The sequence below is a fragment of the Melampsora larici-populina genome (genome assembly GCF_000204055.1).
Source record: "Melampsora larici-populina 98AG31 unplaced genomic scaffold MELLAscaffold_82, whole genome shotgun sequence".
NCBI lineage: Eukaryota > Fungi > Basidiomycota > Pucciniomycetes > Pucciniales > Melampsoraceae > Melampsora > Melampsora laricis-populina.
Window position 1 is genome coordinate 205,097 of NW_006768846.1, and position 16,839 is coordinate 221,935.

Here is a 16,839-nt window from a genome sequence, read left to right on the forward strand (position 1 = left end):
AGTGATAGTTCCGTGAAGATATTGAAGGAAACTGAATTGAACGTCACGTAGTGACGTCATGCTGAGGAGCAGGACGCGCATACTGTTATATGCATTATAGAAGAGTTTCTCTTTTCTAACATCTTATGTAATCATTGAGTTCAAGTTGTTACTATATTAGAACAAGTGTTGTACACATCTAGTTGTTCTTTTTCTCTTATCGAACTCATTATCAGAAACCTTTCTCAATCTCCTTTCTTAGATTGTGGTTTCTTTTGATCAAGCATCAGTCACGCATAAGACTGATACTAGATCCTTAATCTATTCAGGTATTGTGGTTTCTTTCGATCAAGCATCAGTCACACATAAGACTGATACTAGATCCTCAATCTATTCAGATAAAGAACCATTCCTGAATCTCTTTAACTGGGGACAGCCTGAAGCTTTTTTCCATGTCTGATTCCTATTGATACGGCAATCTCATTGAACTGATGCTCACCACAGCATTTGAAATCTTGGAAACATTTACAAAAATGGTTGTTATGTCCTTCAATAAAAGTTCTCAATGCAAGATGGCTGCCTTTGACTCAAGAGGTAGATGAATTGCTGAAATGTGGAGTAGAAGAGCTGAAGATCTGAACAAATTAGTTTGATCAATGAAGTCAAGCATGTTTGTGGTACGTGAGGATGTTGTGCAACAGTGAATGATATGTGTGAACTTGTAGTACCAACAATGTGGAGGAGTGGAAGGGTGAATCAGTTTGATTTATAGGTGCAATCCAGTCCAAGTACCATAGGAAAATGGCGAGCAAGATGGATAGTGTTAGGACTTGCAAAAGCCCAGTTGAGCTCAGTGACTAAATCAGAAAAACCCTGAATCAGGGATCTTCCATTAAGCCACCCTTTCTTATGACAAGCACAAGCGTTATAAATATCCCGCACAAGGGGTTTTGCACCACTAGTCACCTCAAGGAGGGATTGAATCTGGCGGGGTTGACATCCTGCAGCAGTGAGTAAGGCAACCTTCTTATTGTTTTGGGTCCAATTTGTCAATATTGGCGTTTGTTGTGGGGCTGGTCAAAGGGAGGGTGATTGTGAATTTTTTTGTGTGGGTTCTTGACCCTGTCAGAAGTTACAACCCATTGTGCCTTGGAAGAGTGATGATTAAGAGACACCTCAAATGTGCATCCTGTCTTCTTAGATGAAGTCAAGCAAGCCTTGTCCTTGTCCTCCTTTTCCTTAGAGTTGATGGTTTAGATGGGAGTTTTGAGTTTGACATGGCTGCTGGCCTTTGAGCACCCAAGGTAGGTCCAGATAATCCGTTGATTTTTGGTCTTGTGGCTTTTGATATATACCACATATCCTTGATTCCGTGCAACGGCATTTAAATACATAAGATTGACTTCCTTTTTGACAAATGGCTTCCCAATCTTGGGTGATTCCATTTGGCGTGCTGGTTCAAAACTTGAGTCAAAGAAGCTCATTAATGTTAGTATTATGACAGTGATCTATGTGAAGTTAACATCAATCATACCAATAGGGGGAAATCATTGTCTTGCTTGGACTCAAATTCTTAATCTAGAATTCCATTGTCCACTCGATTGGTCTATGTGGGGACAATAAGCAAAAAAAGGCCAGTCAACCTCCTGTAACACATAATGTAAAGAGAAAACATGGAAATGAGTTGACACAACAAAACCTGGACAGACAGGTTGGAGTGAGCCTAAGATGACTCAAAGATGTTACAAAGAAAAGAAAAGGGCAGAGGAAACTTGATGCCTTACCTGTGAGGACACAGGAATGAAAATGTGGGTAGGGAAGTCTATTGTAACAAATGAGTACTGGTCCAGGTGTGTAAAATGAAAATGAGTCAAAAGAGTCAAAAGAATAAAAAGAACTCACTCTAAGGGCGCGTTTACTTAAGGAATTTCTGACCAGAAATCACATTCTGTAAAATTTTTAATGCAAAAATGAAACATACACCACCAAATAGACACTTTAAATTTTACAGAATGTGATTTCTCACCAGAAATTGCTCAAGTGAACGCGCCCTAAGTGTCCAAGTTCCACACAATGAGGAGGGAACAAGGAGCTTGAAAGGCTCAGAGTATAAATGAAAAAGAAACATGCGCACAAATTCTGCTCAGAAGCAAGGGGTGGCAGATGAAGACACACTTGCAGTACAAGTAACACTAGATGAATTAGTTCAGCTCTTGAAAAGGAAATCATAATCACTACTAACTAGTAGAGACCATTATCCTCCACTTCAACCATTTCCATATCAGGATACTTGCACATGATGGACTTGAATAATATCACAACACATAAGACATAAATTTGTACTAAACAGACCTGTTGGGTGATTAGAAGATGTTGTGGTGTGAAGAGCAGATGAAGCAGGTGTAGGCGGAAAGTTTTTATTGTCTTTCAAGCCGTTAGGAAGTGAAGGATGTGGAGGTTGAAGGACACAGATAGGGGAAGGAGGTGCGATACAGGGGATTAGGGATGAGCACTGGTTGTGCTGGGTGTTCAGTTGGAAGGCCCAGCTGACAATGTTTCTGGCCAAGTGCAGATATAAGAAGGGATGTGGATATTCAAGCCCAGGAGGTGGGTAGCAATAGTTTGGATGAATGAAAGGTTGTGTTGTGTTGTTACTTTGGATTGAGCCAATTGAGGTTGAGGCCATTGCAGAGCGGGACATATCATAGTGGTTTTGCTTGGACATGGCATTAAAGATGAGAGTTAACACCAAACAGGGATTGTTGGAATGAGGGAGATGGAGAGTCAAACTTAAAGTAGACGATTGGGATGGCTGTAATGTGGATTGGAACAAGCAATCAGTAGAGGAAGGCTTGACTCTGATAGTTCTTGCTCAACAGGAAGGAGCAGAAGGAGGGAGGGAAGGAAACGTACAATCATGAGACACATCATCTTGTGTTGATGTGCCTTGAAAGGTGGTTGGTTTCCCTGCATACAGGGCAGAGGCTGGGTGGTTGTGGTTAGTTTGGTTTGCTGTGGGTGGTTAGTTCAAAGGATGGAATAATTCAGTGAAGTGGCTAAGTTTGTTATTGTGATGCCACCCCTGTGAAGTTGAGGAATGGGGATGAATAGCCCAGTATTCTCATTGGGGGCTATATTTCCCGCACTGTATCTGCCCAGTGTACTGCCAGGGGTGTGTGTTGTAGCCTAGATTGGGTTGGTACCACACGGGTATCTACAGGTATTAACCCCAAATAAGTGGGTGTTGGGTTTTTCATCCTGGGCAGGAAATAGTGGTTTCCTTAGTTTAAGGGTATTCTTAAAAGAAAGAAAATGTTTCAGTTTATGGTCTATTTTATTTAACATAGTTTATTTTGCTTTAGTTTTTTGGTTTAGTTTATGATTTATTTTATGTGACATGGTTTATTTTCTACAGTTCTTTATTTTAGTTTATTGTTTTAATGGTTTATATTTATCAAATTTATATTTATGTTTCTTTGGGTGGTTTACATTTTTTTAGTTGTTTGTGTTAGCTACATTGTGTTGTTGTATGGACCACTAAAGTATACAACTAAACCTGAATTCAATACAAAATGGGTAGATTTCCATTGGACTGAGATAAGCCTCTCTTAGGTATTATCCTAGATGAGGATGGTGTCCGGTATTTTCAAAGTCTTCATAATCCTCCCTATGCATCTTTCCCTTTTGTGTCATAAATATAGTGATCAAACCTCCATTCCTGAAGATGCAAGGATATATGAAGAGATATATTACAAAGATAGTTTCATAGTTTTCAACTGTGGAAATGGGACTCCAAGTTTTGAATCCAAAAGTTTTTGCACACAGAACAAATCAAGTTTTGATACCATATCCATTGCCAAAGTCATGACGCTGTAAATTTGTCACCTGAATTGAGAATATTCAAAAAGTTGATCAGAAGAGGAAACCTGAGTCCGTACAGGCATACATAAAAGGTACATGGTCATAGAATGAAGAAGGGAAAGGCTAAAAATGTAACTGTATCAAGTGATCTTCACAACAAGGGAGAATGTTATAAAAGTGAGAGGAACATCATATCAGGCACAATGATGATCTCAAGTCTTTCAGACTTATCCCTCACTGAACATTAAATGCACACACATAAGAAGATGTGCTTGCACTCAAGCGGATTATATCAAATTTTGGAGATGAGAGCTCAGGTTTGAAGTGAATCCAATGAAGAAGATACATGTCATTATTATAAGATGTAGAGTGCAAATAGATAAATACATTGGATTGAGAAGAATGATTTGAGATTTGAAAAGATGGAACAGATTCAATGGAGAAGAAATGCTGAGGTATATTAAAGGTGGCACTATTACTGATATATTGATGAAAAAATAACTAAAAAACTTCAATTGAGAAAAGTCACATAATAAGATACAAACTTCGCAAATATGATGATAATTATCAAACAAAAAGATGAATGATATTTGAGGCCAGTGATCATCATCCACAGGGAGTTTTTGAAGATGAAAAGTGTGTCATGCCATATAACGACATCACTTCTTTGTTCACATCACACTTGGCAGGTTACATTTTTCGGCCTCACTGTTGATAGTTCTTTGGTGTTCAAAGTTCTCTCCGAATTAATCACTGACTTAAATTTCAATGAGTATAAGAGACAGCTTACAATACCTGTGCGCCGAGTGTCCAGAGGAAATTCCTGACGCGAGTTTTGTTCTTCGTTGTATATCGCTGGATATCCTCGACTTGACTGTCCCACCTGTTCGAAACTGGAGGAGAGAGGCCATCCGGACATGATCTTAAAATCTGTCGTCCGATGAGTCGTAGGAGACCAAAAACTCGTGCTTGGCTGTGCCTGTAGATATTCAATAATTTGGTCAATCTTTGTTACATCCTTGAGAGGGAAGATGTAGAAGCTGGCTTGAAACCTCACCTGTGGAAATTGGTACGGCGGATGGTAAGGAAAGTCAACCGAAGGAAAGAGGCGAGGCGAGGGGAAAGCGTTGTTGGTCAAATCACATCCATAAAATGGAGTCTGGATTGAGTTTGATGGTGGACCACAAGGGATTGGAAACGAGTTCGGATTTGACGAGTTGTTAAAGCTGAGGATCCTATTCGGGAACGCTGAGCCTGCCCTATTTTCCTTCGTAGGGCTCGAAGCATCAACAGAATCCACAGCTTTTCGAGCGGCTGGACGATTCTCCAAGACTTTCTTAAAAGTAGCATCGCAAGCCAGTCGGATAACAGAGGTATCCAGCTCCTTGACAATCTCATGTATCTCCGAATTCTGGGTGGCATTGGCGTTGTTCAAATAGTGATCTAGCCTGGTGTTGCTGAGACCCGACTTCCTCAGTTCGTGGGCAGCTTTCAAGAAGTTCTGCCATTCAAGATCGCTTCTCATGGCAGGCAGATGACTTAGGACCTGACTTGGGAAAGGTAGTTCAGGCGTGCAGGCATGAAGTGTTAGCAAGTCACCGGTGATACAAGCACCGTACCAACTTGCTGTACAATCATCGAACGCCATGCTGTCACCATCAGGAGCTGGTGAGAGGAGCTCTGAAACTGATGGTAAAAAAGGGAAGCACAGGGTTAAACTCGGATCAGGGACATGAGTTCTTTTCTGATGCACACCGACTTGTTGAGATATACTCACTACAAGGCTGAACTTTTTTCGAGTTCTTGATGACCTGGATGTGGCTTGACACCTGTTTACGATCGCGCTCAATGCCCGTCCTTCGATAGATGTAGTCCGCTATCAGCTCATTCCTCCCGAACGGCCTTTTCCCTTCCGGTGTCAAAGCTAGTAGTTTTGCACGCCCCAGCCTGGGTATAGTCCTGATCGCTGGAAAACACAATGGATATCGTCAATAGTGTCCATGGCAGGTAGATTGGGGTGGAAATTTACCTTCTTCAAATGCCAACAAAGTCTCCTGACACCATGTATTGCGATCTCTCGGATTTGATGCTCGGCTCAACGACTTTTGCCTCAAATACCCGATGATCATGAGTGCTTCGTTGAGACTTTCGGTAACAGATAACGATAACATTGGGACATGTAACATAGGTTTGGCAGCTGACTCGTACTGGGAAGAAGACTTCCTCGGAGTCGAGATTGGAGTCGAAGACACAGAGGGTGTGTCTTCCACGGAGCAATTCCGGGTGGCAAGGGGAGACAGAGCTGGTACGGAAGATTTGTAGCGCCTTTCTTTTTCTGAAAAGGAACGGCGAGAAATTTCGGGGGTGATAACGTCATTGTAGCTCGAGGATGAGCCTAGAATTGAATCTGGGCTCATGAAGGTGAAGTTGGATTCCCCCTGATTAGAGGTTGGGGAATGGAACATGGCCTCTGTAGAATCCAGCACCCGACTTCGCTTGCCTCGAATAGGTTCGGGGTGATCAACCTCAAGGTGATCCTCAATCACGCTGCGTGGGCGCTTGGTAGCGTAGCTCACTTGGTAGCCTGTGAACGGCATGGCGTCGGTGAATTGTGGACCCAAAGGTATCATCGGGGCGCCAGAGATGTTTGTTGATGTCCTGTATGGCTTGAAGGCCGGCGGTAGAAATTGGCCAGTGCTCTTGACGGCGGTAGGACTCTGCAAGACGTTTGAATAGGGTCCCTCAAAACTCATCATGGATGGAAAAGTTGATGAGAAGCTCATGATGATAAACTATGACAATGCTTGTGATTGAAAATTCGTGAGGGTGTTTATGAGATCAGCAAAGGGCCATGTAGTGTAGGATGAAGCAGTTCATGCTGAGAGTAGCAAATCACTCACACGCAAGATTTCCTAGCGCAACTGGCGTTCTTCTCAAAACTATTTGGGGGTGGAGATATGATTTTCGGTGAATGCGATATTGATACCTTGCTAGGGAGAAGTCTTCCTTTGTGCCTCGAGTATGAGCTTGATGGTCGGGCGTTGGAATAATTATCGTCGAAGGAGATGTGCAAAATTTTCAGGTTGGAATAGAGGAATGATTTGTTATTAGGGTGGGTTGATGCAGAATTATCGATTGGATATTATGATGGGGATAATGTAAAGGAGCGCAAAGTAAAATGAGAGACGAGCAAAATTTAAAGAGTGTCAAAAGTAAAGATTGTGCAAAAGACTGCTATGGATAATGAACGAAGAGAAGGTACTCAAACAATGGAATCAAACATATTCACTTTGCCCAGGTTCCCGAGTGCCTTCAAGACTTGGGAGGATTACTCAGGGTCTGAAGTTGATTGAAGAATGATCGAACAAGTCCATTGTTGCCAGCGGTATACATACTTTGAACTCGCATTTCATTCTCGATCCAGTATTTCTCCGTGTCCTGCTTGTCTACCATTCTTGTTCTTAGCCCTGGTAGAGTGATTCTATACGGATGCCAATGCAATTAGACGCCAGCTTGTATACTCGTCTTGTTCTTAGACCCCTTGATCAGATGAGCCAAGGTAGGCGCAGATTAAATCCAGCAATCCTAAAAAGCTGATAATGTCTCTGAGTGAGTTATAAGTCAAACCTAAAACAAAGCTGGTGCAGTGGTTGGCTACCTGCGTTATCCTTGGGAAGGGATTCAGAGAAACCTACCGAGACAAAAAAATCATGAAGATCTCCTGAACGATACATCTCCATATCAAATTGGCACCAATCACTAGTTAGCCGCTCGGTAATTTTTAGTGTGACTGTGGCCCACGATTTGACGTGGAGGTCTGGTCGGCCTAGACTTGAGCTCGAGCTTGCGAGCAAATATGACCCAGTCGTACCAATACAGTGCCTTGCAGCCGAGAGCTTCGTACACGTATGTTGTAGCAGCAGATCTCAGTCCTCATGGGCTCAAGACCTACTCAAAGTTAGCGCTTGACCTCGAAAGCAGGAAGCCATCAGCATTTCATGAGCTTTCACAAGGATAGTACTGTGAAATCCACACCGCCGATTAGATCCAAGGTGACGGGTACAGCGCCCGCTGCAAGAGTCAGGTCTTGCGAGCGACATGCGTCTCCACCTATGTACTCTGGACTCTATGACCACCAAAGAAGCTTCATGCCCGTGATATTGCCAGCCTCTTTCACTCACAAAACCTTTACTATATAGTCTGGGCTTTTTGGGTCCCTTTGAAAAGACAAAAAGACAGGTGGCGACTGTGGCAAGCAGCTTTCAAGTGGATTCGTCAAGCATGGTATCACGTTGCTGTGTATACCGACTGTGGGTATACCAGCAGCCGACACCGACTCATGAAGGGGATGACCATAAGTGTAAGCACAGGTTGGGTGCAGAGCTTGTAAGCCTAGGCTTGGTACGCTTGTGGCAGAGATCTGGGTCTGGGGCTTGTAGTATGGTACGCTTATAGTATATACAGATCCATGATTCACTAGAATCATACATTGGGAGTCGGAACATCAGAACAAGGAAGATTGAGGGGTGAAGAAGGCTTCAAGAGGTACATGCGAGCAATGCAAACGGAGCCCTCCCCTCACTACATCGAACATTATGCGAGATATCGTTGAAATAACGCAATTGATCATATCATTATCTATGTGGGTGGTAATAAGAAATGAAAATGGCCGCTCAGGTAGACTTGCGAGCTTTCTTCTTCTTTGGCTGATTCTTTGATTTTGGCATCGATATCTGTATACCAACAGATGAGGTCTCGGTCAGTTTCTTTAAAACAGTGGCTGATATAGAACGGCTTACCGTTTCAACTCCTTCAGTTTTACTTTTGTCTGAGGAGTCCTGTGTGGAAGTCGTAGTTTTCGTAGCACTTGCCTCTGGCTTATCGATAGACTTGGCGGGTTTTGAGGAGTCCTTGGATGAACAATAGCCAGGGTAGTCGTAAGAGATACCTAGGGTCTCCAAACGTTTACGCTTCAAAGTTTCTCGTTCAATCAAACGGTCTGTAATTACACGCTGCTGTTCCTCGGATTTTGGCTACAAGATACAAACATTTTATCAATACAAGGATCTTGAAGGCGACCAGTGAAGGGCCAAAGGGACGATTGTCTTACCTGGTTATGCTTTTCTCTTGCGACCCGTGGCTTCCAATCTTTTCTGAACTTGCGATTATTTCCGAGCCACAACCTCGGGTGAATCTCATCCTTCTCCAAGAGTTGACATTGAAGCATATTGCCACACAAGAGATAATTGTGTAGTGTCTCTGCCACGATCTCTGCCACCTCTTTATGTTTGAATTCAATGAAACCATAATGCTTAGACTTGCCCGTCCGGCGATTACGTGAAAGTCGGACCCGTCGTATCTCCCCGAATTGACTGAAATATCCTTTCATTTCCTCTTCGTGGAAACCGTGTGGGATCCGACCCAGGTAGACCACACCAGTATTGTCGATCGACTATAGCAGAAGACACGGAAAGTAGCGTGAATGGATGTCCAGAAAAGAGTGTTAAATCAGAGGGCAATAACAAACTGCATCATCCCCCTTCCCGCATGACTTTTGCCGCTTGCTGGCCTTGGGAAGATCCTTCAGGTCGAACGCGGATGTCTCAGGGAGTGATTCCTCGTCATCATCATCATCAGAGCTATCGTCATCACCCTCAGCCGATTCGATTTCGAAGCCCGTGAGTAGAGATGCGTCCTCAAGATCTTCTGTGACTTGCTGTTCAACACGGACCGGTGACTTGGTGGACTTGGTTTTGGGAGTGGAGGGTTTTGTTTCTTTCGAAATGCTAGCGAACTCTGAAGACTCTTTAATCTGTACTTTGGAAGACTTTTTCTTGAGTGAATTGGGGAGCTTCTCGGTGTGGGAGTCTGACTTCTTCAGTGCGCTTTTGACCGGCTTTGTCGACTTTGACTTGGATGAAGAGACTTCCGATGAAACATCCGGCTTAGATCCGGTAGGAGCCTTGATATCGGAGGCGGGTTCTGCTGCCTCATGTTCTTTGAGCTTCTTGTTATTCGAATTGTTGGGACTGGCCGATTTCGACGGCTTTTTTCGACCGGCACCTGTTGACAGAGACTTTCGTCAGCGGCAAGTTTTTAATCCCATAACGGAGTTAAGTGCGTAAGAGCAATCAGAGAGTTGGGCTTACTCTTATCTGCTTTCTTGGTTTCAGTTTTCGTCTTGGACATTGTGAGTTGGTTGGTGTGAGTGATGGGAATGATGCACTGAAACTTGAGTTTTACAAAAAATTAGACTGCACCAAGTAAAATTTGCGGTTGACAGGTTGTCGACATCAGACTGCCCACATTTTGACCTAATCGTAGATTTCACAAGTATCAGGTCTCCCCTGTCAACCACATGTCATCACATCTCGATCATCCATGCAGAAACCCAAACTATCACAATTCACCACGGACAAAAATATGAGTGCATAGAGTATAGAAGTTCTTGAAGCAGGGATTAGTCCCAAAAAGTGCTTAGACATCTTTCAACCTACATAATTCCATACCTGATAGGCAAACTATCTTTTGGCTTTAAGGGTTTACGGTCAATCCTTGAGGTTCTGTGAAAAACCCGAGAAAGTTTTCCTTGGAATTAGGAACATCAAGTTTTAGGATACACCACTGCCAGCATTAAAGAGGTTCCCAGATGGGAATATGGGTCCTAGTGATCACATTCCCATCCTGCTACTGTTACACAGCTCCATGAATATTTCCTGAGTAGCCATTGATCGACCCCGGTCCATGTCACAAAGATCTCACTGAAAAGGCTAACGCGTGATTGGTAACACACGTTAGGGAGAAGAGCCCTGAGGATCACCTCATCAGAGCGTTTGTGATGAGCCCGTCGCGCCCTGAACGGTTGATCCCTCCCATGTCTTGGTTCAGGGGTGAGTTCTGTCTCCGTCCCTCTGATGAACGAAGACTCTCACAGCTTTCTCTCTTCTCACCTCATCCTGCTCGTCCCTTTCGTTTCTCCAGAGATCTCACTCCTAGATCCTTACTTTTTTGAACCCACTTGTCTTTCAGACCCCTCCCACCCTTGGTTCAAAGGATCTAACCCGAGATCTCTCTCGAGGACTTCAGTCTAGCGTGTGAGACGCTAAGACTGGGATCGCTGAGTGTTGTTACACCCATCGCTGAGCAAGCCTCACCTTCTCCTGAAGGCAAGTCTTGCGCCACAGCATCTAATACTTAGCGTATTTATGAATCTATGAGGAGGGCCGCCAGCCCTCTCATTTCTCCGGAAGGAGCTTTCTCCTAAAAGAATGGATCTCCAGGAGAATGGAATATGTAGTCAATATTTTGAGATGTGTGGCTCAATCTGAACAAAGTTACAGCATGTATTACACATGAACTTCTTATCTAGATGAGCAGATAACTGAGCGGACCTGTATGTAGCTGATAGCTGAGCATTTACTCAGATGTTTGCACATATGTAGTGTATGCTTTATGGCTCAGATTTGCAGTGCAAGATGATTTGATGCACCATTGAGGTTCTGTGAAAAACCTGAGAAAGTTTTCCTTGGAATTAGGAACATCAAGTTTTAGGATACACCTTCTTTCATGATCTTGGAAAAAGCACACAAGATTTCCTAGGATTTAGGCTCGAAAAGATCCAGTAGGATAAAAACCTTGCAACAGATAGCTAGGCTCAAGAAGTCTAGCTGCCTCTGTGACACATTGATTAGGAAGTGAGAGGACAGAGTTAAATAAGCAAGACTATCTTTATCAATTTGAAAATATTGGTGAATAATTCTTGTTGGAATTAACATTCCTAGTTTTCTTAGAAACTTAATTTTCTGAATGTTTCCATGGAATCATAAGCAGTGATCAAAAAATCCACAAGGACCTGGAAAGTGACTGGATTCATATAAGTTCAGTCTGTTAAGGCCTCGGTGTGGGGTTCTCGGCGGGGATCAAGGTTGGGTGTCTAATAAGCTATGCAGATTGTCGTATGAAGAAGAAAGAGAAAAGACAACTGTGGTTTGTACAACATAGTCTAATCTCGTGTCTGTGACATCTACTACCCGGTATTTCACTAACAGTTACATGTCTCTTGAGGATCGTAACATTATCCCCCTTTTTACGCCCAAACTCCCTCTTGCAAGTTCTGCGTTCCTTCCACGGGCAGCGTTAAAAAACCCAGTGGGAAAAAGCTTGCCCTCTCTCATTTTCTCCTTGTCCTTTTGTATTTACTTGCTGCATTTGGGAATTTGATGTTGAATTCATTCACTAAATCTTTGCTATTTGATAAATTTTCCTCAGGTTCCCATGAATTGTGTTCAGTTCCAAACCCTTTCCAGCTGACTAAATATTCCTTCTTCCTATACCTTTTTCTACAGTCTAATATTTCTAATACTTCCCATTCTTCATTTCCTTCCATGATTGTTGGCTGCGGTTCGGATTCCTGACGACCTTCAATACCGTCTGTTTCGTGTTTTCTAAGTAGAGAGACATGGAATACTGGGTGTATACCCCTCATTGACGTAGGTAAAGTCAGCTCATATGCGGATCTTGATATTTTCTTGGAGATGTTAAAAGGACCCATCCACTTATGATCTAATTTAGGACTAGGCCTTGTCGTCGAAAGGTTCTTGTTGTTGAGCCAAACCTGGTCGCCAATCTTCCAATCGGGGGTTGAGCGGATGCCCTTGTCGAACTGAATTTTCATCTCTTCCTGTGCTGTCTTCAAACACTCAGTCAGTTCCGATTGTACATTGATTAGTTCTGTCAGTCTTTTCTCTACTGAAGGTATACATTGTTCTGCGGAGGGGATACCACTGAAACTAGGATTATACCCATAGTTTGCTTTGAACGGCGAGACTCCTGTCGAAGCGTGGTCCTTGTTATTGTACGAGAATTCGGCGATGGGTAAGAGAGTCTCCCAGTTGTCCTGTCGGTAGTTGACAAAGTGTCGAAGGTACTGCTCTACAACTTTGTTGACAATTTCGGACTGACCATCGGTGCGCGGGTGGTATGCTGTGGAAGGTTGTAATCGAATGCCTAGTCTCTTATCCAGTTCCTTTGTGATCTGAGAAATGAAGATGCTCCCTCTATCCGATGTGATAGTTCTGGGGGTGCCATGTAATTTCCATACGAATTTCACCATTAAGTCTGCTAATGTTTCTGCTGTCATGGATTCGTTGCATGGAATAAAATGGCTCATTTTCGTGAGGCGATCGACTACTGTGAGTATACTGTCTTTTCCGTTGGAAAGTGGCAGTCCGGTAATCAAATCGTAGCTGATGTCGACCCATGGTCCCGCTGGTACTGGTAGAGGCTCGAGAGATCCAAATGGCTTTTGAGTACTTGATTTGTTTCGTAGGCAAGAATCACATCCATCTACATATTTGTTTGTGTACGCTTTCTGGCTTGGCCACGTGAAGCTTCTCTTCACTAAACTAAGTGTCTTCGCCCTGCCCGGGTGTCCCGCTAGTAGACTATCGTGGCGACTGCGTAGGATTTGGCGTTTGATCTCGTTGTTGTTTGGCACTTCGATTCGCCCTTGATTATACACTATTCCATTATGTACTCTATAGTTGGCCGTTTTTTGACGTATTGCTGTAGATATGGGATTGGAAATTGCTTGTATAAGTTCCTTCAGTCTTGGATCATCATTAGTAGTCTTTCTGATTAGGCCTATGATATCTTCGTCGTTGAGGATGGGGTCGGTTGGTGTCTCATTGTTTACTCCCAAGACATCTACTTCGAACCAATGCTCTGCATCTGGTAGTTCAATCTCCTCGTTCTCAAAACAAGATTCAATACTTGCAACCTCGGGTTGAAAAGTGTCGGGTGTGATGTTTTCCGGTCTAAGCAGTTGACCAAAAGTTAATTTTTCGTCATGAGTTGGCGCTAGGTCTGGTCTTCTTGACAGTGCATCTGGTTTAGCGGCTTGTTGTCCTGGGCGGAATTTAATTTGAAAATCAAAGCATCCTAGAGTCTCGGCCCATCTAGCTTGGCGTCGGGTTAATTGTTTGGTAGTCATGAATGATTCAAGATTGTGGTGGTCCGTATATACTATGACGTCCAATCTATTCGGGTTTCCTTCTAAGTAGTGCCTCCACTCTTTAAAAGACGCCACAATAGCAAGGAGTTCCTTATCAAATATTTCATAATTCCGTTCCGCCTGTGCCAATGATCTGGATAAGTATGCAACTGGATGTAGTTCATTGTCGTCCTTGCTGATTTGGGATAGTACGGCGCCAATTGCAAAATTGGAACAGTCACATTCCAGTACAAAAGGTTTGTACGGATTTGCAATCTTCAAAACCGGTGCTGACGTGAAAGCATTCTTCAATTCTTCAAATGATTTCTTGCACTCGTCATCCCATAAGTAAGGCGTTTTATGGCGTGTCAGATTATGCAGGGGTCTGGTTGTCTGTGAGAAATGGCTGATGAATCTTCGATGAAAATTTGCAAATCCAATGAATCGTTGGAGCTCGGTGACGTTTCTTGGGGCTGGCCACTCGGATACGGCTCTTACTTTAGTAGGATCCATCTTGATCTTGTTGCGTGATATGACCAGGCCTAAGTACTCGACTTCTGATTTTGAGAATTCGCACTTCTCTGGTTTAAGCCATAGTTGGTGTTTATCAAGGATCTCTAGTATCTGTAATACAACATTTTCGTGCCGCACCCCCTTTTTTGTATAGATCATAATATCGTCTAAAAAGGCAGCCGCGTCTTTTCCAATATGTTGGAGCAGTATGTCTTGCATGAAATACTGGAAGTATCCAGGAGCTCCCGTTGGTCCAAAAGGCATTGTCAGGGGGGCAAACTGACCTGCTCTGCAGATGAAGGCGAGTTTATCCTCGTCTCCTTCAGCTACTCGTAGGTTACCGTATGCATTCCGTAAGTCCAGTTTGGTGTACTTGTCAGCGTCGAGGAGACTGTCCACCAGATCCATGGTTAAGGGCAGCGGATATTTGTTCTTAACCGTCACGGCGTTCAGTTTACGGTAGTCGAAGCAGGGTCTTAGATTTCCATCTTTTTTCCCGGTGAAGAGCACCGGAGCTGCCCAGGGTGAGGTTGTACGTCTGATAGTACCATTTGCCAGGCCAGTGTTTATCATTTTGTCTAAAGTCTGAGTTTCAGCTGGGGATAATGGTATTATCCTGCTAGCTTGAGGTTGCGCTCCTTCTACCAGCTCTACTTTGAAGTCATATTTTCTTCGAGGTGGTAGGCATTGAGCATTGGATTTCTGAAACATGCGGATATACCGATGATAAGCTGTTGGTACTAGCTCTTCCACTGATTTAGTGGGTATGTTCTTTTTTTCATCGGCTGCTAGACAAGCAGAAGTCGACCACGAGGCTTTCAAGGAGCTGATTTCGGTGGGACTGTTATTTAGGGAAAGAAAAGGCTTGCCAGCTGATACGGGGGATGGGTTGAGATGAGACGAGTCGAACTCACATTGCGGGGGCTTATGTGTACTTTTTACAATACACGCCCCCTCGTCATGTTGCCTTGCGTGCCCTGTGGGCTCCTCCAGTGGACCTTCAGGGTTATGTTTCGGCGTAGACGAGGCTGGATCATCAGCCGCAATGCAGTCTCCTTCAGTTTGAGTCTTGATGTCGGGCGTTAACAGGTTAGAGTGTGTAATCGTGCCTTCGGTGAGGTTGTATTCGTTGTTTGTCGTACTGGATTCTAGCTGTTGTAGAAGAGAATCATGCTTGCCAACACCTTCGGGTGAATCTGATTGAGGTAATAGATTAAAAGACTCACTCTGCGGGGATGTTAACGTGTTATCAGTAACACACATCCCCTCGTCACGGTACCTAGCGTCCCTCGGGTGTTCCAACTTGGGATCCTTGGAGGGTTTTGATGGTCCAGACGACTCCACTACTGTGGAGGCAGCAAAAACATTAGCTGTGGTGATGATACCACTACTCCAGTCAATCCTGTGACTGTTCGCGCGGATCCATGGAATGCCTAGGATACCGTCATACGTATTCTTAAGGTCGGTGATGATGAAGTTGGTGGGTTGGGTGTCGCGTTCGAGGTAGAGGTCCAGTTCATGTGAAGATCTTGATCTTGAACCATTGAATCCTGTGATGTCGCGTGAAGTGCTCACTCCTAGGTGTAAGATATCGGCTTTTCTTGCAAATGATTCTCCCAACACATTGTGGGTGGCACCTGAATCAATCAGGAGGCGGGCTGATGGGTAATACGATGGTGTGGCGCGTGGATTTTGGGTCAGGGAAAAGGTAACTGAGAGGAATAAGCGTGGGTCGCTCGTATTGCAAGTTACAACAGTGCTAGTTCCTAGAGCTATTGAAGCACCCAAATCCATACTGCTCAAGCTAGGCACAACCGTCAAGCTTGAGCGCCTCCATTTTTTGAAACATCACTACGACTAGAACCCTCTGCCCGATCCTTCACTTCATTCCTACTATCATTCAAAGCAGCTAGCTTCACCTCTAAATCAGCAATGCGACTACTGTAACCCCCATTTCCTCTTCCTCTACGATCACCCGTTCTACCAGGACAAGCATTGGCACGGTGGCCTCGTGCAGCACATTTGAAACAAGCACCAGTACGTAAACGATGAGATCGTTCTTCATCGGATAGTCGAGTAAACGAAGATGAGATGTCCATCGCATTGGGGTCTCGAGCTGGTGTTGATACAGTGGTCGAAGTGTCTGCTGTACCGTGGATTTTGTTGTCCAGTTTGATCGCGAGGTTGGCTATTTGCTCTACTGAAGTGAACTCATCTTGAACTAGTACCATAGCTACTCTTATGTCTCGTTTCAGGCCTTGTTCAAACTGGCTGATCAGTGTAGGCACTTCCCAGCCTGTGTTAGCAGCGTGTAAGTTAAACTCATAGGTGTACGCTGCGACAGTGGATTTCTGGGTAAGGGATCGTAATGCCTTCTCCGCCTTCGACTTCTTTTCGGTGTCGAAATACATCGCTTTAAAGTTACGCACGAACCGGTCAAACGTGACTAAATGGGCAGTGGAGTCGTCAAGTAACTCTGTCATCATCGGTTGGGC

At 43.9% G+C, this 16,839-nt stretch overlaps 2 protein-coding genes across 2 annotated transcripts; both read right to left on the bottom strand.

Annotated features, from left to right (window-relative positions):
- Positions 1–4,516: 4,516 nt before the first annotated feature.
- On the bottom strand, positions 4,517–6,623 carry MELLADRAFT_69158 (uncharacterized protein; the record flags this gene model as incomplete). Its single annotated transcript, XM_007417988.1, has 3 exons — positions 4,517–5,520; positions 5,618–5,806; positions 5,870–6,623. 3 exons carry the CDS (start codon positions 6,621–6,623, stop codon positions 4,517–4,519), a joined length of 1,947 nt encoding a protein of 648 aa, XP_007418050.1.
- Positions 6,624–8,262: 1,639 nt separating this feature from the next.
- On the bottom strand, positions 8,263–10,051 carry MELLADRAFT_45973 (uncharacterized protein; the record flags this gene model as incomplete). The annotated part of the gene is made up of 5 exons (XM_007417977.1): positions 8,263–8,573; positions 8,640–8,873; positions 8,951–9,292; positions 9,368–9,903; positions 9,990–10,051. 5 exons carry the CDS (start codon positions 10,027–10,029, stop codon positions 8,514–8,516), a joined length of 1,212 nt encoding a protein of 403 aa, XP_007418039.1.
- Positions 10,052–16,839: the final 6,788 nt, after the last annotated feature.